The 22674-nt window shown below is 34.8% G+C and overlaps 4 protein-coding genes, 2 long non-coding RNA genes and 1 pseudogene across 9 annotated transcripts; 4 read left to right on the top strand and 3 right to left on the bottom strand.

The window, feature by feature from the left end:
- LOC142546941 (E3 ubiquitin-protein ligase IPI1-like) lies at positions 1–4714 on the top strand. Of its 4 annotated transcripts, none has more exons than XM_075654936.1 (6): positions 1–395; positions 1471–1640; positions 2059–2117; positions 3239–3264; positions 3401–3716; positions 3879–4714. In XM_075654936.1, the coding sequence occupies exons 1-6, from the start codon at positions 230–232 to the stop codon at positions 4378–4380; spliced, it is 1239 nt and encodes a 412-aa protein (XP_075511051.1). In that variant the 5' UTR covers positions 1–229; the 3' UTR covers positions 4381–4714. The 4 variants fall into 4 exon arrangements, with proteins under 4 accessions (XP_075511051.1, XP_075511048.1, XP_075511050.1 ...); XM_075654933.1 differs by having other exon boundaries at positions 4–395; positions 3341–3716; XM_075654935.1 differs by having other exon boundaries at positions 5–395; positions 3341–3727; positions 3926–4714.
- Positions 4715–7208: 2494 nt separating this feature from the next.
- Positions 7209–13566, top strand: LOC142546938 (protein DEFECTIVE IN MERISTEM SILENCING 3-like; annotated as a pseudogene).
- Positions 10151–11362, top strand: LOC142546936 (uncharacterized). The gene is made up of 4 exons (XM_075654931.1): positions 10151–10582; positions 10662–10813; positions 10901–10966; positions 11040–11362. Exons 1-4 carry the CDS (start codon positions 10270–10272, stop codon positions 11154–11156), a joined length of 648 nt encoding a protein of 215 aa, XP_075511046.1. The 5' UTR covers positions 10151–10269; the 3' UTR covers positions 11157–11362.
- A 64-nt stretch (positions 13567–13630) lies between the features above and the next one.
- Positions 13631–19336, bottom strand: LOC142546935 (light-inducible protein CPRF2-like). The gene is given in 7 exon segments (XM_075654930.1): positions 13631–14211; positions 14753–14878; positions 14964–15039; positions 15674–15884; positions 16708–16732; positions 16734–16808; positions 18951–19336. Coding segments are annotated over 7 exon segments (1272 nt in total). The 5' UTR covers positions 19308–19336; the 3' UTR covers positions 13631–13809.
- Positions 15776–17230, top strand: LOC142546939 (uncharacterized). The gene is made up of 2 exons (XR_012820553.1): positions 15776–15901; positions 16726–17230. It is a non-coding gene; the product is annotated as an uncharacterized LOC142546939 (long non-coding RNA).
- On the bottom strand, positions 17330–18944 carry LOC142546940 (uncharacterized). Its single transcript, XR_012820554.1, has 2 exons — positions 17819–18944; positions 17330–17580 (listed from the first exon to the last, which is right to left on the bottom strand). It is a non-coding gene; the product is annotated as an uncharacterized LOC142546940 (long non-coding RNA).
- Positions 19337–19666: 330 nt separating the features above from the next.
- Positions 19667–22674, bottom strand: LOC142546934 (prefoldin subunit 4-like). Its single transcript, XM_075654929.1, has 3 exons — positions 22522–22674; positions 22330–22446; positions 19667–20214 (listed from the first exon to the last, which is right to left on the bottom strand). The coding sequence occupies exons 1-3, from the start codon at positions 22528–22530 to the stop codon at positions 19954–19956; spliced, it is 387 nt and encodes a 128-aa protein (XP_075511044.1). The 5' UTR covers positions 22531–22674; the 3' UTR covers positions 19667–19953.

Below are 22674 nucleotides of genomic sequence, written 5' to 3'. Positions count from 1 at the left end.
AAAGTTAGGAAATTTGTAATAATATAACAAAATGGCTTATATTTTCCCCAATTTCTTTTCTTTCTGCGGCTTATCTCTCCTAAGACGTATTTAATTGTATCCAATTGATTGTCAATCGATCAATTTAAGCAGTCTTGCCATCTATTTTTGTTGTTCTATACCGGAAGAAATCGTTTTTCCGAGACAAAAAATTGAGTTTTTTATATATTTGGGAATTGTCGTTTAAATTATGGGATTGGGGGATTTGGGAATTCTCGACGATGGTGATGAAGGCGGAGGCGCCGAAGGAAAGGTGATGGCGGTGGTGGTTTCTTGTTCGATTTGCTTAGAGGCGGTGATGGATAACGGTGATAGATCTTGGGCTAAGCTTCAATGTGGTCATCAATTTCACCTGGGTGAGTGGTTTATATTTCTGTTTGTTAGGCATTACTCATGGATTATAGTTTTCGGCTGATTGAAGTTTGTTTGAGGTTGTTGTTTAGTTGAATTGTGTTTTTATGTATAAGAAATTATCATCTTTGATTCTTTTCCTTGAATTTCTTGCTGCAGCTTTTGTGATTTAGAATCTGGAGTTTAAAATTTTTGTTCTAATGTGAGATTCTTTTTAAAAAAAATTGGAAACTATTGGGCATTCATAACGATGATGGTAAAAATTTAGTGTTTTTAATGGAGGATGTGTTTAGGGCGTGTCACTACTCTTTAGTATTCACTGCACGGAGTGCGATGCCATGGAAAGCTCCCTATTTCGGACCACCGGTGGACCGATTACTTGCACGAATGACCTGGAGAGTGTTGTACACTATTCCAACTTTAGCACTTTGAATGAGAATCAGTAGTATATGGATGATTGTGCGTTGTGCACCTCGATGTGTGTTTAACTCCGTACGAGTTATTACAGCGTGTGACAACATAATCAATACTGGATATTTAATACTACCAAAATATTTTGTTTGTATGGTATGCTACAGAAGGGTTTTTCTGTTTGTAATAATGCTTAGATAAGCTTGGAAATGGTTTCCGCTAAATAATTAACTCATGATCTATGGCATTAATTTCCGCTAAAATTACTAACTTCTAAAATCAGTTGAAATTTTGGTAGATCTGACCCGAGCCAACGACTGCATAATGGAGAGAAAATTTCCGTTATCTTTTAACCACTTGTTTAGGCTCGATCTATTTTCATAACTACGTGGTGCAAGATGAGCTCATTTGCTGGATGGGCCAAATTGTTTTGAGTTTTGACTTGAGCTTGAAACTTTTGAAGCTTGTGCTGGGCTTGACCGTGCTCATTACTCAAGCTTGATGTTCAAAATTTCTTAAATTTTTAACCATAACATTTTTTAATGCTTAATATGTGTAGCTTACCTATATCATACTAAGCTTGTCATAGCACCTCACTTTTTTTTCTAGCCATCAGATATGAAAAAATTTTCTTATGTTCTTTTCCTGTATTGTGTTTTGTTTGTACAGATTGCATTGGTTCAGCCTTCAACATTAAGGGAGCAATGCAATGTCCCAACTGTCGGAAAATTGAGAAAGGACAATGGCTTTATGCCAATGGTAGTCGACCAATATCTGACTTTATCATGGATGATTGGGCTCATGACGATGATCTATATGATCTAAGATATTCTGAAATGGTAGTTGTACATAAACCTATCTTAGACATACATACATATATGTATACACACACACACACACACACACACAAATATATATATATATATATTTTGTTATGGCGTAGTTTTGCATAGAGGAAAGTTGCTGGCTTTATACAGTTACCGGTAAATACCTAAAATGATAGTTGTATAGATTTTTTGGAGTTTATCTAGTAAAAAGAGTTTATCTAGTATTTCACTATGTGGGTAGGGGCCCGGTTATTTATTGTTATCACACTGATTTTGTATTAACTCCAATCTTGAATCCAAACCCTAAATCATGTAATTGATTTCTGTGTTATAGTGCTTAAAGCTGAATGGACATACAAGTAAACTTAGCGGCTTGGGTTGATCAATTTTATGTTTTAAATATCTTAAAACTTTTGAATTTATTTTGCAGTCATTTGGAGTTCACTGGTGTCCATTCAGTGGCTTAACAAGGCTTCCGACATCCTTTGAGTAAGGCTCATATCCACCTTTATGCTTAGTGTATTTGTCTACGTATTTCAAGTCCTGCAGATAGTTGGACTAAGTTTCATTTCCTAGTTAATGGTATAAGTGGGTAATATTTTTTGAATGAAGTTTCATGTCATATATTCCATCCCGCGTTGCATTTTGTCCTTACTGCCTAATTTCGGCATATAACTTTACCTCTTATATCTGCCATATGGCATATGGATATGCTCTTTAGATACATGGTTATTCTAAGTATGGGGTTGGGTTTTTGTGAGACGACTATACATCTAAAGTTCTTATGCGACAGTGTAACTATATTCTAGGAAGAAAGATGTAACCAATTTAAATTATGTGTTATGTCCCAAAATTCAACTCAAGAACTTGTAGCAAACTATGCAAATATTACCACAGAAATTTTATAAATTATACAGTGAAATATATATTGCACTTAATATCACTTGAAAGGGAGAATGAAAGATGATTATTGAAGAAAAGAATTGATCGCGGAGACTATGCTCTTGCAAAAAAACAAACCTTGCCCCTGCCCCTATCTCAACCTAGTATTTTCCTAGAACAAAAATTAGCCGATAAATATTCTCCCTTACACCTTTTATGTCCTAACCTGGGTATTGCTACCTAAACTTCCTTGTGGGCCTGATTTGGGCCCATAACATAATGACACATATATGGCTGACCTCCCGTACCTTTTTACAATTTTTAGTTTGAAACATGTGATATGATCCGATTTGAGTTAAAGCTTACAGCATCTGTAGTTCTAAATATTCTAACAGTTCAAGCAGCCAACCTCCTCCATATTGAAATTTCTCCCAGGGGTTACTACAAGCTTGAAATATTTTATCATGGTGGCATTATAGGTTCACTAGTTTTGTGAAGCTTAATGAACTTGAATAATTATTTTAACTATTTGGCTAGTTTTGTTAAATCTTACTGAATTTTACTCCTGTCATAGCATCATCACATGACATGCTATGTAGCTAGAAACCCGACATTTTTCCATGAAGCTCTGATGTGGTTCGATAGAAGTGGTTTCTTCAGAAATCTATTTAGGAATTTCATGTGAAAATATTCATCTAACAATGACTTGAATTTTTTATTCTTTGCAGTGAAGGAGAATTTGCATCAAGTGCATGTAAGATATCATAACTCTATCTCAATAGTAAGGTTTAAACCAACTGCCAGTAACGATCGTGCTTGCTGTTTGATAGATCATGATCTTCTTGGACATCATGCGATCTTTGCTGATCATGCACCTGTGTCATCCTCAGCTCATCCGTGCCCATACATCACATATTTTGGGCCCGTTCATGCATCTTCTTCTGCATCAAATGGAAGTGTTTCTGATGGATCTAGTTTCCATAATCATTGGAGTGGACCTTCGGTTCCAAGTGAAGTCCCCAGTTCCTATGCTTTCCCTTCTATGGATGGTCACTATCAAAGTTGGGACCATTTTTCTCCTTTTGGTGCAAGTAGCCGCATAGGTGCTGCAGATCAACCTTCAATTCCATCTGTGAATCAGAGACCAGCTAGGCATACATCTGATGTTCCAAGACCTGGAATGCACCCCTTTGTTGTTGGTCATAGGTATGTAAATTGTTTCAATTAAATTTTATCAAGATTTATCGGTTGTGCACAGATTTTTGGAGTAAAAATTTTCGGTTTTCACATATGATGTATGGGAGCTTTATCTTTTCGTACAAGGGTGTTTTCACTGTTTTATTTATCTTTTTACTATGTGGGTTTTAGAAGTTTATTTAATGCTGACACGTATTCCGGCAGTTCTGCTAGTAGAGCTCCCAGCTCAGTTACCTCATCAATACTCCCCCCTTACCCTGGTGCTGTTGCTCGAAATCGCAATCGGGCCCCATCCCTTCAAGCATATTTCCAGCAATCCAATAGCAACCCAGCTGCACGAACTCCTCTTGGACGGAGATCCGGAAGTAATAGAGGAGGTCTAGCTCAAGTTGCATCTATCAACTCATCATCAGATCAGTCAAGTGGTTTTTACTTCTTTTCATCTAGTTCATCTGGAAGAACATCCTTCCAAGAACCTGAAAGCACCCAACATCAGGATCGATTCTGTCCTTGGGAGAGGGAACACCAACTTCCCTTCCCTTTGAACCCCATTGATCGTGATTCAATATGGGGGCCGTTCCACCCACCGGCTGGTGGCTCCGAAATTGGAATCAGATCCAACGGTTTCCGCCAGAGGTATGGATCCGAGAGGATGCCACCAAATCGGTCATAGGTTCCTTGCTATGATGTATTGAAAACTGTGAACGGAAAATGAGATAATCTATGTGTTTGAGTAAAAATCTACAACGGATTGAGTCTGCCAATCCCGGTAGACCTGAAACTATTGCGTGGCCTTGAAATTATTGTGTTTTTTCCGTTTAGCAGCCACGAGCTGTGTGATGAACTGTGGTTTACTCCCGCTCGTTTCCCTTCCTTTGATAAGGCATGTTTAAAGAAAGCTTCGGGGTTTCATTTTTATTCATTTATTGTGGTTTCTTACTGTGTCAACTTCTGATTCGGATATATGAATTCTAAATAATATATATTTTTGCCCTTTTCTTTGTGAATTTTTTCGATTTTATGATAAACATGCATCGAATTTTTTCTTGAGAGGTGGCAACTGGCAAGGGATGTATGTGCATGAAGCCGATAGTTTTTTTGGCTCTAGAAAATGTTAAAAAGAGGAATATTTTTACTCGGTGCCTGTGCTGTCTTATATATTTAAGAATTAGGGAGGTACACAAATCGAGTTAAGCTCAGTATCAGATTTGAAATTGGTTCGTTTAAGTTATATATAAGCTTGAGCTCAATTCGATCGTTTATCGAGAGATTTGTGTTCGGTTTATTTTGAAATTACTAAGCTCATGAATAGTTGGAACTCGGACCGTTAATAGTTTGGAACTCGACCCGTTAATAGTTCGTTTATCATGTTTAACGAGTTTTGTTTGAGCTCGTTAAATGGGTTCATTTTTGAGTTTATCAAGCATATAATTGAGATTGAGTTTGAGCTTGTTTTGAGCTCGTTAAAGATATAATCAAACTCGAGCATGTAATAGAATGTATCTCTATAAATTAATTTTAAACTAAGATATGAAAGAGTAAATGTATCCATAAATAATCAAAACAACAACCTAACAACTAAAAAAATATAAACGGTTATTTTTATTTAAGTTGATTTTTGCTAGTATAAATATGATCTTATGTCATCTCCAATTATAAATCTATTTTGGTACAAATTTTATACTAAGATAGTGTGATTTCTGTATCAAATACACATCTATCTCCAATCTATTTACTTCAAATCTTACCTCAAAAAGAATATTCTCGAAATATTCCTTCTATTTTATATATATTAATCGATATCTTTTACATAATATGTTTTTAATTATAACTAATATTTATATATTATATTATAATAAATTTAAATAATAAGATTTAAGTTTATAATTTAATTATATAATATAAATTAAATTATATATAATATGAATTAATATATGAAAATTATTTAAATTAAAAAATATCAATATAAATTCAACATCAAACATTTGGATCACTATATTTATCACACAAATTATCAATTAAAGCACTTCGTAATGTGAAGTGAGCATCTTTGTATTAAATTATATTATTATATGTCATTAAATCAAATTATTCTTTAATTATTAAGAATTAACATAAATAAATAAATAAATATTTAAAAAATCAATTATTATTATTTTTAATTTTTATGTTTAGATATCTCATTATTAAAATAATAAAATAAATATTTTATTATTATTTAAATAATATTTATATTTAAAAATAAATAATAAATTTAATATATATTAATAATAATTAAAACAAATTTTTTTTAAAAAAAAAAGTGCCTCTACCTAGAGGCAAATTTGGCGCAGAGCTGGAAATAACGCAGCTTCCATTGGAGCAAATCTTTGAACCAAAATGGTGTTAAGGTTGTAAATGTTCTTAGTAGATATGTTTTAATACATTAACAAATTTCATTTAGATAATTTCATTTATCTACATATATAAATATAATTCATAATATATAATTTTAATTGTTTTTATATGTTTTAATACGAATTTTTATTTCATTTCATTTGAAAATTTATTGATCGAATCTTCATTCATTACATATATTAAACAAAGAAATATTATTAGGTTATCGTACAATTCATTTTTTTTCTTCGTTATATTCTTATTCATTACAATAGTCAAATAATAAACTCAATCTTGTTATTACACAAGAGTGAATTCTTAATTATAAGTTTATTAATAATAAGTTCGACATCATTAAATTAAAATATTTATTAATGTCGAATGGCATCAATTTAGTATATAAATTTTTTAATTAAACATCATATTATATCATCCTATAATTTATATTTAAATTTTTTATCAATATAAATTCATTGTACTCTATTTAAAATATTATAGTCTAAAATATCTTACATGTAACAAATTTATCAATTTCAAATGACTCACTATAAATGATTCATAAATAATAGTAATATTTAGTTTTACAATTTATTTGATTAATTATATTCAGTTTGTTTATCAAACTCTTTGTGTTTTCTTGCTGGCTCTCATTGATTTGTATTTCTCGTCGTCTGTGAGAGCGCAGGAGACCCACTCAAGAAATACAAGTTTTTGATTCTATACTATAAATCATGCTCGAACCATATAAAGACAAAACAGTGTCTTGGTATAATGTCATTTTTTGTGAGGCCGTTTCAAGGGTTATTTTTTGTGAAAAAGATCTCTAAGTCGACTAAATTCATAAAAAAATATCATTTTTTATGTCAAAAATATTATTTTTCACAATAATTATGGATCATGTCAAACCATATCATTGATAAAAATATGTGAGATTGTCTCACAAGATATGTCAAAATTTCACGTCAATTATGAAACACATATCAGAACTTGAAATTCAAATCATTCCCAGCAAATGAAAAAAATAGAAATTTTGGAAAAGAGAAGAATATTTCATATGGAATTCTAAGATATATTTGTTTTTGAATAAAATATAATAAAAGAGTACAAATTTCTTCTCCAAAAAAACAGAAGAAGAAGGCCATAAACTAAATTCATGCCTTGGCACGTAGAACAGCTTTCATAAGCAAACTATCTTCCTGCGGGATAATGGAAACAGGTGAATTCCCGATTCCTCGAGCTTTGGCCATCATGATCTCCCTCGACAGATTAACGAATCCGGCCCTTTCGATCGATGGATCCGCTCCGGTTGTCAAGCAGTGTCAATTATTCATTCATGAACTCAAGCAGAGTGTCAATTGTGCTTTATGTTTCGCTTCAGCAAATGGATGGAAATTTACTCCTTGTGGATAGCGCACTTGTAAATTTAATTTAAGAAAGTGAATGAACCAAAACTTGACTACTAATCCTAATCTGGCTAACTTATTTGCTATTTAATTATGGGGCTTAGGCTTCTTTCAGAGTATCTAGGCCTGGATACAATGTTAGCAATTGTCTGCAAGACCTATGAGGGTGTCAAAGCCCTGGAAACGGGATAATATCCATTTTCGTCCTTTTCGTTAACCGCTTTTCCCATTTCAGTCCCTCATGATTTTTGACTGCTTAAATAATCCTTCATGTTTTCAAAATATTCCCGAATTGGTCCCTACCGTTATCCTGACGTTAAGATTAACGTTGACTCCTTTACCTTTTACTCCCAAACTCTACAAGAACCCTAATCCCCAAATTAGACGTATGAAGAAAAGGGAAAGGCGAACTCGAAGAAAGGGAAGGGCGAACTCGAAGAAACACCACCGATTTCGTTTTTGAAATTACAGTTTGGTATATTTGCTAAAGTGGAAGTCGGTAATGACTAAAAGAAGTATAATGTCTCTTGAATTCACCCCGAATTATGGTAATGTTTCTCTTATTTAATGTGCTGAATTTGAGGAAAAATGTTTTGAGATTTATCACATTTACTTATGTTACTCTTATGCATTTTAGGCTGGATGCGAGAACCCACTCTTGTTACAATTAAATTGTACTACAATGGTTCAATGGACAGCTATCGCAAGAGGAAAACGTACAAAGGTGGGAGTACTGAATACTTTGATTTTGTGGATATGGATAAGATAGGCTTGATTGAACTCTGGGGTTATGCTGAGCAAGTAGGATGCGTGGAGAAAGATAAGTTCAGATTTTGGCACAAAATCGGTAAATCTTTGAGCAATAGTAGATATTTGGAAAGTGATGCTGATGTGGTTCAAATTAGGAACCACGTCCCCAAAAACTTTGAAGTGGAAATTTATATTGAACATGATGAATTTGTTTCAATAAATGAGATAGATGCATCTGGTGTTTTAGAGAAACAAAAAGAAGTTGAACCGAAAACAAGGGTTGGAATCACTGATGAAGATGAGGCAGAATTTTATGATAGTGAGTTTGATTTCGATGAAGATGATAATATTAGGGGAGATGGGGGAAATATAGTCATTGATGGTGATATTTCCAATGATTTGTTTGAGAGAATGCAAGGTGATGAAGGAGATGATGATTGTGCAGAAAGTGATGAGTTAGAGAGTGCATTTGATTCTCAAGAGGAAGATTCACAAAAATTCGAAATGTATGCCTACTCTGAAAATCCTGATTTGAAGCTTGGTATGATATTTAATTCAAAAAAAGAGGCAAAGTTTGCTATAGAAAGTCATTGTATCAGACGAGGGATGGTAGTGAACTTTGTCAAGAATGATAAAAGTAGGCTTCGAGGTGTGTGCAAAAATGAAGGATGTGAATGTGTTATTCATGTATCACCCGTGAATAATGACAGTTGCTGGCAGATAAAGACATTTAAACCTGAGCACAAAAACTGCTATTGGAATGTTAAGAACAAAAACATCAAGTCAAGCTGGTTAGGTGAAACTTTTGTGAGTAAATTGAAATCAAATCCTAAGTTAGGTACCAGAGAGTTCCGAGAAGAGGTTAAATCTACTTTGAATGTATCCCTCACATATAAACAAGCTTATTTGGGTCGGAAAAAAGCATTAAAGCTAGTTGATGACAGCATAGCGGAACAATTTAGCCAAATAAGAAATTACTGTGCTGAACTAAGAAGGTCCGATGAAGGTGCATCTGTGATTCTGAAACTGACTGATGGAGATGATGCGCCAAGATTTCAGAGGCTGTATGTGTGCTTCTCGGCCTGTAAACAAGTTTTAAGGAGTCTTGTAGACCTGTGGTTGGAGTGGATGGATGTTTTTTGAAAATCAATATTGGTGGGCAGTTGTTGACAACAGTTGGCCTAGATCCAAATAACAACATTTTTCCTATTGCTTATGCATTGGTGGAAGGAGAGACAAAGGATAGTTGGATGTGGTTTCTGCAGTTGTTGAATAACGATATTGGCTTTGAGAATGAAGATGGTTGGACCTTCATGTCTGATAAGCAAAAAGGCTTGATTCCTGCCTTTGAGAATTTGTTTCCAAATGCCGAAAATAGATTTTGTGTTAGGCATCTATACACCAACATGAAACACGATGGTTTCAGAGGTGTGGGGATTAAAAATGCTCTTTGGGCTGCGGCTAGGGCAACAAGAGTTGAAGAGTTCAAAAAGCGGATGGAAGACCTGAAGAAGATCAATCATGATGCTTATATCTGGTTGAGCAAAAAACCTGAACAACACTGGTCCAAGGCATACTTCAGCACAATTCCAAAATGTGATATACTTCTTAACAACATGTGTGAGTGTTTCAACAGCATGATTTTAGATGCAAGAGAAAAACCAATCATTTCAATGTTCGAAACATTAAGAAATTTGTTAATGGTTAGGTTTCAAACGAACAGAGAAAAGGCCGAGAAATGGGATGGTGTGATGTGTCCAAAAATTAAAGTTGTGTTGGCAAAGAATAGCAAGGAAGCAGCTGTGTTTAGTCCTTTGATGGCTGATGAGACACATTTTCAGATCACAGGATTACACCAGCAGCACTCTGTTGACATGTGTAGGATGACTTGCAGTTGTAGGAAATGGAATTTGACTGGAATTCCATGTGCACATGCTGTTTGTGCTATTTGGTGTAAGCAAGAGAACCCCGAGGCTTATGTACATCGTTTTTACAGTGTTTTGAAATACAAGCAGTGTTACTCGCGCTCCATCATGCCCATTAATGGACCAGCCCTGTGGCCTGAATGCCAGTTAACTCCTCCATTACCACCAATCTATAAAGAAAAAGTTGGTAGGCCAGCTAAGTTGAGAAGGCGACAACCTGATGAAGTTCCTGCTTCAAGACAATCAAAGTTGAAAGGTGTGAAACGAAACAACAAGTGTCGGACATGTGGTGGGTTTGGACACAATCAAAGGAGTTGCAATATAACTAAAGCAAGTGGTTTAGATAAGCCAACACAAGAAAACAATGAAATGGACAGAGGTCAAATTCAAACACCGCAAAATTACAATGAAATGGATATAGGTGATGTTCTGGAGTTACTTTTATGATATTGAAGTTTCGTATTTTAATTTTTATCTAAATAATATTGAGCATTTAATAGGTGACATTGAATCTGCACCACAAACATGCAATGAAGCCGAGTTTGTTGCGACTGGACAAGGCAACACAACGTCAGATGAAAGCGAAAGATTCATTTCCAATAAAACTGTTGAACGTACTGAAGCAGCATTCAAAAAAAGGAAAAAATTACAGGTTATAAACTACTTGTTGTGTATTTATGTTTATTTTAAGTGACAATAATTTATGTAAAAGTTTTTGGATTTAAATGTTTATTTTCAGGTAGTACGACAACGAGCAAGTGGAGTAACAATTACTGGCAGCTCTAACAGGATCTCATCAGTTAATGTAAGTGCAAATAAACCTTTTACATTTATTTTCGTGAGTTGGATATGTTTGAGTTTATTTATCTTTTTTTCAGGTCGATAAAGTACTCAACAAACAAACACATGTTATTGTGAAAGGCGGAAGGAACTTCGTAACTGTGTCTAGTTTGAGATCTTCATTGGATGATCAAAGGAAAAAAACACCGACATAATCAAATGGATCTCGTTCAATGAAAGATGCCGCAAAGGAAAAAGGTACTGGATCATCATCAAAATCTTGAAAGCACTGGATCATCATCAAAATCTAGGATGGTTTTGGAACAAGTGGTTGATGACATGTTATCTTGTTTTATTGGATTCTACATTTTATGGAAGTAGTGGTTGTGGATATGTTATTTATTTTTTGTTGGATTTTAATGGTTGTGGAAGTAAATGTTGTAGTTTTGAAAATCTCTTCATTTTAATGGTGCTGGTATTTGAATTGGGAAATCTCTTAATGGTGTTGGTTGTGCTGATCCAGCATTTTAATGGTGCTGGTTGTGCTGGCATTTGAATTGACACTGCTATTCGTAATAGTGCTGGTACTCATACATCTAAAATTTGGACACAAATAATTAACAATCACAGTTGCAAACACAAGATGAATATTATACATCTTACTCAAGTCATTGTTGAAGACAGATTGTTGCATTGTTAATTCAAATCCCATAATACATAAAAGAAACTTCAGTGTTTACACAAGAGCAGGATAATCGAAAATGATACAAACACATGCATCACTAGCTGTGCCTCACTAGCTGCGCCACCAACAGAAGCAACAACAACTCTATTTATCTTCACCAAGGTGTAGAGACTGTAGTATTTCTTTGAGCTCTTTAGACAACTATTTCATTTTCAATGCATTTTTTCGATTCTCACGTTCTAATTCCATTTGAGCCTCCACTAAGTGGGCTATTCTTTCATACTCTTTCGGTTTTCCGCTCGAACTTGCATCACATGTTGAACTTGAACATTTTGCCTCGTAAGAGTTAAAAGTAGCAGCTCCACCAGATTGTTTTTTCATGTACTCATCAAAAGATTTCAGTGCCTCTTCTCTACTTCAATAGGATTTGTGAGAAGCTCCACTGTATTTATTCACTTGAAGTTGAGCCTCCTCCCAATTCTCGTAAACACCGGGTTTTCGTCCAACAAATACAACATATGTTTTCCTCTACATTAAATAAAAAATTTCAAAAGTAAAAAAAAAAAATTCATAAAGTAAACATGAAAATCACGTGAGCAAATCACAGAGAAAGTTACACAATACAAACTAAATTTGTAATAAAATAATAATGCTACTACTCTGTTCAAAAATTTTGATAAACCACCTTCGAAATTAGAAAAATATCCTAACAAATATCCTAAAATTTTTGATAAACCACCTTCGAGTTGGTCTCCATCATTATCCTAAAAATTTACCAAAATATTGATAAACCACCTTCGAAATTTAAATTCGAAAATGTTGAGATACAGTATATAGATACATATTCCATTTCAAAATTACATAAAAGTTCACAAAATACGAATGCTACGAACATAATAATCGAGAAGCTACAACAAAATCATGGAAAATAATTAAAAGACTTTACCATGGCAGATGTTGTAATGGAATCAATGAATCTGGAATTGCTACATTTTCTTCGAGTTCGACATTCCCTTTCCTTTCATCGTTTGATTTGGGGATTAGGGTTCTTGTACAGGTGGGGGAGTAATTTTGAAAAGAAATACTCGACTGACTGCCTTCATAAACAAATGATCATGTGAGTGGCACGTGATATGAGTCAACGTTAATCTTAACGTCAGGATAACGGTATGGACCAATTCGGGAATATTTTGAAAACATGAAGGATTATTTAAGCAGTCAAAAATCATGAGGGACTGAAATGGGAAAAGCGGTTAACGAAAAGGACGAAAATGGGTATTAACCCCCCTGCAAACATACGACAGACAAGGTTTAATAGATAAAAAGTTTGGGTCTTTGTGCTCTTGGAGTATCTAGTGGCAGATTCTTGGATGGCCGATTTCGTTTCATTTGTCTTCAAAAAATAAGGTGGGTGTTTCGCTGTTATGATCAAACCAGGTCTCATTTAAAATTTACCTCTATTTTGATACTCACTTTTGTGTATGTCTAGATCATATGTTGGCGACTTTATTGATGACGACCCTCAACAGAGGCTTGATCGTTTAAAGCCAAGATTCGTCAACGGAGAAATTCCTCTGGGTTTCTTGGATTTGCTGTCAATATGATCACCATCGACAGCACCAACTTAAATGGTATCTCAAGTGATGGGCACAACCTAAGAGAGTCACTATTCTATAACCTCTTTACCAATTTGCAAGTATACAGATCAAGGGAAGACATGATTAAGGCTCTCTATTTTATATCAAATGGAGCTGTACTCTGGATGGAGGTGTCCTTAAAAGTCCTGGGGTGTTTGATATGGGTCAACAGCGGTAAGAAGCAAGGCTTGAAGTTAATGCATGAGTAATTGATTTATCGTTTTAATCTGCGTAACCAAAACTGAAGGATGGCATTCTATATTCTTTATAAGAGTCCTTGTTTCCTTGATGATTCGCATATGGATAATTGTTTTCGCAATTTTCTTGTACTAATAAAGAAGGCAAACAATGCAATAAACCACAGAAGTGAAAAGATACTAACTTTTGAAGAACTTACAACTTTGAATAAGTTGTATCGGTAACTTCACATACAAAAGGTTGAAGACAGAATGAGTTTTGTCCCAAAGAATTTATACATAAATGTCACTTCGGTTGCATAAATGGATTAATTATGAAAAACCTTGAGGCAAGATCATCATCAAAGATTCACTTCTCTCTAGTGCCCTGAGTTCTAGAGGAACCGGCTCCTCCCCCATGAATCCGCTTCTGCAGATGTTCCAAGCTAGCCACTCTCTGCATAGAAATGCTTCTTCCAATCTTCTTCACCCCAACTGCTTCCACTGCACTCTGTCGTGAATTCTCTACCACCGGAATATCTATCGAACCATTTTGAATTCTATGATCTTGAGCTGTTGTTAAACGATTATTTGAAGAGTCGTGATAATAGTGCGGTTTTGGATCATCTTGAACGGGTACAGCCGCATCGGCTGATGTGTCGGAAGGACTACTGACAAAAGACGGCATGCCCATTGAAGAAATTTCAGACATGCCATGGAAAAGTGGATTCAATCCAGTAACTCTTTTAACTGTCTCTTCAGCCATTTTCACCTGTAAAAAGAGTAGTACAATGAAATGTGCGTGTAGTTTTTGAAAAGCCTCAATACCTTGTATTAGAGAATATACATTAAACTAAAAGTAAATTCAATCATAAAAAATGAGTGAAAATGTCGAAAAATAAGGATTGGGGTCCTGAACTTGAGGTTTTTCTGTAATGATAATTATCTAAAGAATAACTCATGCATGGATTGCAGCTTCTGAGGTCGAGCCAAGTTGTAAAAGTTTTTGAAGAGCCAAGGATATTAGAGAATTTTAATTTTACAGCTCTTCACATTTAGAAAAAATATCCAATGCCACACATGTAAATGAATGCTCTAGAAAATTTACTAATCCAATGATAGTCCCCACTTTCAGAGAGAAAAGAGGTCTCTAGAATCCATCTGCAAGCATTAGTTTACTCGCTGATAATGTCATGATAATTTATATTTGCTTGCCTTGTCGTTTAATATTTCTTACAAAAAATGAAGTAATCTCTAATTTAAAGGCTATATAGTATTTGAAATAGAGAAATCGATACATAATATTAAGTTACCTTTGCCCTCATAGTCTCAACGTCAGCTTTCAGAACTCGGTTGTCTACAGCTGCTTCATTATACTTCTGGCTAATATCCGTGAGGCGTTTCAGCAATGAAGAGTTTTCAACTCTTAACTGGCCGACCTAAGAAGGAGCAAAACCAAGATCTAGCCCAAAAATTAACGGGAGAAGATTATATTTTGAAAAGAAAAAAGAGGTGTGCACGTACTTGTGTCTCCAGCTCAGTCAAATGGGCCTGCTTCCTCCTTCTTGAGCGTCTAGCTGATTCTCGGTTTGAAAGCATTCTGAACAGCACAATAATTAAAATAATTAATGAACTGAAGCATTAGCTTGGAGTTTTTATCAGCTGATTTGAAACATGTTTTTATTCTCAAATATTCCACTAGGAATGGATCATTTTATAAGATGACCAATATAGTTTCAATTTAACTTGGTAAATGATATTTTGTGTATGCTATTTTGGTCAGGTAATCAAGGACCAGCTACCAAACTTACTATGATACAACCTTTGACATGCTTGAGATTAAAAAAAAATTCAAATATGGATATATTTCAGAATATAGATACTTAGCCGCTCTCAGACTGGTTTATAAATTAATCGAAAGTTCTGTTAATAATTATTTTCCTTATTTTCAGACTACAGTAGAATAACTTTTAACATCTCAGCACAGCTTGAAGAAGAACTATTAGATGGTTTTTAATGAGCACCTCGAAAATAGAAAGTTCAGTTTCATTCCCAAAGTTCAGACATAATGCAACAAAATTATTTAATATACTAACAAACGGTTTTCTCAAACTTGCACATTTAAGCAGTAAAGCTAATATTGGTGGAAACTCCAAAAGGAAAATAGCTAAGGGAAAGCACAAATCAACTTCAACTTTTTTTATAAGAGAACCACCAAACTACTAAAAGCTCACCTTCTTACGCGCTTTGCATTGGCAGGGTCCATATTCTGAGTTGTTTCAGTTTCTCCCTCGGCTTCATCATCATCCCATCGTTCCCCTGAAGATCCACTGGTTGTTGACTTAACCTGGGCCCCAGATTTCTTTGACGTTGAAGATGGGGCAGCTGCGCCAACTGGTCCACCATCTTCCTTGTCATGTAGCTTTGAAGAATCTTGTCCACTCACTACAGAAGGCATACTTGTATCAAGTAGCAGATGAACAAATTGCCAAACAACTCAAAGACAATATTGTGACAGGTCGCATGAATTGGAGTAGTGATCTCAGATGCCTCATTCAACAGTCAAACACTTAAATCCTCATGATTTCAATTTTTGACAGCATTAACATCTGATTTTCTAAACATATTCAGATTTTCTAAATTTCTAGGCACCAAAACTATGTATGGATATCAGATGCAAGTGTTAATCTAGGTGTCAAACTTTGTATGGACTTTGGATGCAAGTGTGAATCTAGGTGTCAAACTTTGTGGCAATATTGGATGCAAATGTGAGTCTAACTGCCGAGCTTCATGATTTCTAGTGCTTAAGTATTGAGACTAGGCCGAAAGGCACCTCCCGTTTCTGTATTATATGCAAGTAGAGGAATTAATCACTAGGTCTCCATAAGACAAGTGCACAGTTAGTTTGGATATGTAAGCTGGAAAGTTTTCCTGTCATTTAGCTGTGTTGATTAGACACCAGATAATGTCTGAATGACCAAATGACGATCCAAATCACTTCAATACTCAAGCACTCATTCAAAGGACTAGCTGACAAAATAGTGTGATAGCTGACAGTTTTCTAAATAGCCAGCAGCCTTCAATCTTCGTGTTACCAAAGACCTACCAAATAAGAATCCTTATACGCATTCCATATTCAAGAAATGATTCATTACTCCAAATGCACGTTAAAGTTTTTTAATACATGTATACACATCTCCACAAACATCATTGTACCTCCTTGCACATGGAAATTACATAACTGTGATAGAAACTATTTCATGCTAACCTTCATGATTAACATGAGAACCCTGGTTGTGATGCATTAATGGCCTGAGAACTGTTGCAACGTCCTGTGATTGCAGATTCTTGAGCCTTGCCATTAGCGGCCTAAATAAATCAATAAATTTACAATGCAAAGTCCGTTTTTTATTTCAAAAAGTAAATATTAAAGTCGTAATTTTTTCAGTGAAATGATTAGCGCATTTTCATATTAAAGTTTTATCTTTGATCACACAATAAATTAGTTAACCAAAGCCTAGAAAATAGACTAAGACATAAGCCAATAATGCATACTCTGTGGGCTCAAACCAATTAATTTTATTTCAACATAGAAACCTTACGAGATTTAGGAAAGCACTTTTCTGTCCGAAAATAATTTGAGATGGTGAATCGATTATAGATTTAAAAAATCTATGCAACTGAAAATACTTATTCGTACAGTGCTTGTCTTGTGAACTCTAGAAAAAGTAATGAGAAAAACAGGCGCTTGAGTAATTATAGTTGTTCAAAGGATAATTTGACATGTAAAATCATTCGAGATTTAGAGAACTTTTTCTAGAAAATCAGAAGGCATAATACTTTAAAACAACTAACATGAAAATTTTTGCTTCAAGAACAAAATAGACATCTTATTGTTGAAACCTTATTTCAAATTATAAAATGTCTACTTTCTTGTTGTATTAAGTTTCTTCTAATAAAATCTAATTCTCAACAATTGTGCATATGCTTCTGCAAATTGATGTATGAAGGATTTTATGGATACTGAGGTTATGATTTGAGGATTCAAGTTTCCTTGTTTTGGACTTGGAAATATAGCCAATTTATGTCTCCAGCATTGGGAGCAACAATATTATTCACGTTATCGCCAGCCTTGTATTGACTAACGCTATCCTTGCATCTGCTAACGCCAGCCTTGTATTGACTTTGAGGGAAATTAAATTCAAGTATTGAACTGAATAACTCAAAGAAACTTAATATGAAAAAATGACCTAGTAGGCATAGTTGAGGAAAAAACGCATGTAATAAATTAATTAATTAATGACACGTGTTTTTTCCTCAACTATACCTACTAGGTCAATTTTTCGTATTAAGTTTCTTTGAGTTATTGGCTTCAATACTTGAATTTATAATTAATGAAGAAATAAATTAACATTTAATTTGTATCTTGTTTTGGCTGGAAGGGGTTCATATCCTAATTGTGTGCAATTGTTGTTCAGCTAGCAGTCTTTAGAAAACTTTGATACTTGAGGATAAGATAGACGCGAATGAAATGTTCAGGTTTAAGGCCTCCACACATAATGAAACATATAAAGAAACAATAGATCAGAACACAAAACTTATGCTCTTCCATAATCGAGAAGTGTGACTGAAATCATCTCCCAAAAAACAACTACCCCTATCTTTAGAAAATAACATGTGCAATAGACTTTTTTGTATCATAGTTTGTTCTTTAGTGTTATTCCTGCTTGAGAATAGCGAAGAACAGGAAAACTGAATAATATATCACATCATATTCTTAATTAACAAAGAAATAAGATTTTTTTGTATAAATTCATTTAAAGAGTCAAAGGCACATTTCACAAGTACAGAATAATCCTTGGAGATTGAATTGATTTTAATATATCGAATTGGTTTGTTAGCAACTGACCCCACAGTAGCTCGCCAAGATTAACATAGAGCACAGTTTTTATACTAGTTTATTAAGTTATAGAAATCTTCATTTAATCAACTTTCAATCTGCACATATCCCTCAGAGAGCTCTAGTAACTCAACACTCACTTCATATGAAACAAGTACATTTAATCTGCTATCATAAATATGAAACTTCAATTCCACACCTTTAATCCAAACACACTCATAATATCCCATTTATCTGCAGACAGTCAAACTTGGCTGTGAATATACTGAAATCAAAATCTGATAATATCTAAGATGGGATAATTTTAGAGCACAAACAAAGTTCAAATGGAAAAGTATGTGGCATACACCGATCCTGCACAATCGAAGGCAATTTACGGATCCAACTCTTACATCTTAACTACTTCCTGAGGGTCATATAAATCAAAATTCACTCTCTCATAAATCCCCAAAATGTACAACAGTTAAGGCTGTTAAGCAAAAGTAACAAAGAAGAAAACTTAATCAATGATCAGCCGAAATCAATTCATAAGCAACAAATGAAACTCCGAAAGCTTATTCTTTTAATTAAAAAAAAGGAAAATAGAAATAATCACGAAGGTGACGTCATACCCGGGTCAAAGCAACGGCGGCACACGCCAGCTCGAGCCGACTTTTAAGAAAGGACTGATACTCCTTCGAATCTACAGGAATATTGGCATTTGGGATCCATTCTAAACTTTTATTGGATTTGATCTCGACAACGTTGTCTTCTTTCGGATTGGGGGCAGCCGTGTGATCAGGCGCGGCGGCCTCCTGCAGGAAACGCTGGAGCGCCCATTCGGATGAGCTGCGATTCATCCACGTCGTCTCTGATGAGGATGACGCGGCAGCAGGGTGGTGGTGCTCCTCATCGTGGAGGGAAATCGGCGGCGGGTTGGGCGACCAGAAGTGGTCAGCTATGTCATCCACGGAAAACACCCTATCCATCTCTCTCTCTCTCTCTCTCTCTCTCTCTCTCTCTCTCTCTCCCCCTCTCTATCCTTAATTTTATATTTTATTCCATTGACATACATTGTACACTATTTAACGTTTGGTGTGGATGGTCAAATCTTTATTCTTTTTAAAATTCTTCTCTTATTTTAAAAATAAAAATTCATAATTATTATTTTTCTAATAATCTTTCTCTAATTTATTTTAGATTTTTAGAAATAAAAATAAGAATTTAAAATTTATTTTCCCAACTTTGGGTTGATTGAGTCTCAATCAATAAAAAGCAAAGGATTTTCAATAATACTTATATTACTCTTTTAGCATAAAAAAATATGAATGAAAGGAACCCAAGAAAATAAATGAAAAATATTGCAGACAAATAGGTCAAGACTTCAAACATACTCCAAAAACAAATTACCAGTGTTGGTGGAGAAAATAAAATTTGAATTAAATGACACATACAAGAATTCTCAAAGCTTTGGATTCAAACAAACACCTTGCATCTTATGTTACCATAGTCTTAGATCAAACAACAGTTGGATGAGATATGCCACTGCGGTTAGGACTCCATACAACTCTCATATTCCGACGATCTTCATCTTCATGAGGCCCCTTGTAGCATGTCATAGAACATCAACTTTACTCAATCCTCCTCAAGATTGATAGAATCCTTAAATTTCCCATACAAAATCCTCTTCAACTCTGCCATTTGCGCGATTATAAGCTCCTTCTCTGCCTCTAGTTTCTCCAAGTTGTTGCTGGTAACCTCTTTCATCTTCTCAATTCTGTCCTCGACTTCTTCTTTAGGTACATGCGCGAACACCTCCCCTATTTGGAATCGCACAATCTCCTCATCCGTGAGAATCAACTCATTGCTTGCATCCTCGAGATTTTCATTTGTTTCCTGACAAAGATACATATGTGGAATCAGAAACTCAAAGTGAACAACAATAACTGAGACTTGAAAACTTAGCCAATATATAACGTACTTGGAGTACAAGTACTACGAAAGCAAAATCGAGTTGGCAGACCGCTTAGTAAATGAACTACACGTGATTCTAACTTTTTAAATTTGTTTTTTCTTCAAAAAATGCATCAAATTATAAAGAACATCATATGAATCAATGTTCTTAGCATGTAATCGTACAAAACACTATTCTCTCATTTGTTACATACAAAAAACATCATATGAATCAATGTTCCTAGCACGTGGTCGTATAAAACACTATTCTCTCCTCTCTCTGCACGTACTATATATCCTCACCAGAGCTTATATCTTCTCTTTTTATCATCCCAATCCAAAATTTATGAGAATTGGATTACAAAAGAAGCAATCTACAACAATGTTGCCTGAAGGCAAAACTTGACAGTACAAACATTGAGCTTTTTTTGATAAAAGTCATCCGTTGGGATAATTTTCAGTATTTTCTCCAATTCCTTTTCTTTCTAATTTTGATAGGCATTAGCTTATATTTTGAGCCAGATGACGGAGATCATCACTTTCAACAAATCTAATGCATAAAAGAATATTATCACTCAATGCATTTGGTATTTTCAGAAAAGATTGTTATAATTGTATCCCCCAGAATAGTGGGATCTCCTAAAATTATGAAATATGCATGTATTACGTCCAACAGTAACATAGAGCTCGATAATAAAACAGTTTTGGAAAATAATTAATATTAATGATATCTCAGTTAGATATATGAGATGCCGTAGTTCAGCAAAGAAAACAAGCTTTCCCGAAATAATTGGAACTTTCTCTGGCAAAGGGCACAGAGGCAGGGGCATAGGCTACCGTTGACAAGATAGATGACAGCACCAATGCTTACAGATTTTAACAAAACCTCAAAATTAAATTCATCTATGATTTGTTGAACATATTCACAATCATCCAGCAGAAGCTCTTATTGGTTAGATTTTTTTCCAAAAGACCCAGGAGTATGGACTTATAAGTTATAACATACCCAACAAGTAACGCACATAGGATATATTTGCAGTTAAATATCATGCTACATCAACCTGTATTTGTGTTCCCCCGTACCCACTTTCTAAGTTCCTAGGCTTATAAAAATATTCCGAGCAAATAACTATACCATAACTGATAAGGAAAACTGATGCCTTAATGAAGAAGTCAAGGAGAAAGCATAGATAAAAATCCAACAATTTTGGGATGCCCTATTTGAGGGCTGTGTAAAAAAGTTGCCCCAAAAATCCAATGGCCGAACTCCTTCTGGGAAAAGATATTCCCGAACGGATTAAAACTAAAGAAAGAAAAGAAATCTAATTAATTTTTACAGTAACAGCATATAAAGAAACAGGAAATTACGACGACGCAGTGAAACTAAACTCGAACTTCAAAGTTCAATTCCAAGAGGGTATATTCTCGCGACCAATGTCTATCAGACTGCACTAATCAAATACAGTTTATCAGCCATAAAAAGCAGAACACCAAACAACACAGCCAAGTCACCAGTGCGCCAAAAAAAATTTATATCCAGAGTGGATTTTTAGTTCAATGGTCTCTCTGAGTTTCAGAACTTCCTACAGAATGAATATGCGTTCTTAGAATAATAAATAGACTAAGGTTATGAGCAAGTGGTCAAAGTGTTAAACCCAACTACATCTTTCTCATAAACGGACCATAAATAGGGGTATTGGACAACAAGCCCCTATAAATACAAAACAAAAAATCAAAATTCTGGAACAATTTGTTAAAAACATGAGTTTCTACCTCTCCCCTCCTCGGTCTCAATCAAAAAAAGTATTGGATACACCTACGCTAATGAAGATGGTAATGAAACTAAGACTAAGAGAAACAATCTCAAATAGGGGAACTGGCCGTCATTCTAAAACTGGGCAAATTTTAAAATTCAAATGCTAGCTCACTGACATTTTTTATTCAATATCTCCGATCAGGAGACTTGCCTTACTGTTATTACTAGTACGATTTCATCGCGGAAACACAGAAGATCCTAAACTTCGAAAAAAACAATTAAAAAATAAAAGTAGAAATAACCTTGGCAGTCCTGATTTCATCGTCTAACTCATGAAGCCGATTGTTCAATCTCCCAAACTTGTTGATATTCTGTTGATCTTCCCAGGTCACCTCCACTTCCGACCCTGAAGCTCCAGCCTTTTTACAAGAAAATCGAATTTCAAAAGCGAATATGTGTGATTGATTTCAATACATAACGCTTGATTAACTCACCTGTTGCATTATTCCCCGGATTTAAACAGCTATTGCCCGAAATCAGTCGGAGGTGCTAATTGGGGAGAAAAGAGACCTGGCTGCTGGGAGAACTATCTACTTTTGGCTTCTTTATATTAAACAAAGTATCTCCCCGAGTTCCGAGGAACTCCG

This window comes from Primulina tabacum, chromosome 5, assembly GCF_025594145.1.
Source record: "Primulina tabacum isolate GXHZ01 chromosome 5, ASM2559414v2, whole genome shotgun sequence".
Lineage (NCBI taxonomy): Eukaryota > Viridiplantae > Streptophyta > Magnoliopsida > Lamiales > Gesneriaceae > Primulina > Primulina tabacum.
Note: the sequence above shows the minus strand (reverse complement) of the source record. Positions and strands in the feature narration are given on the sequence as shown.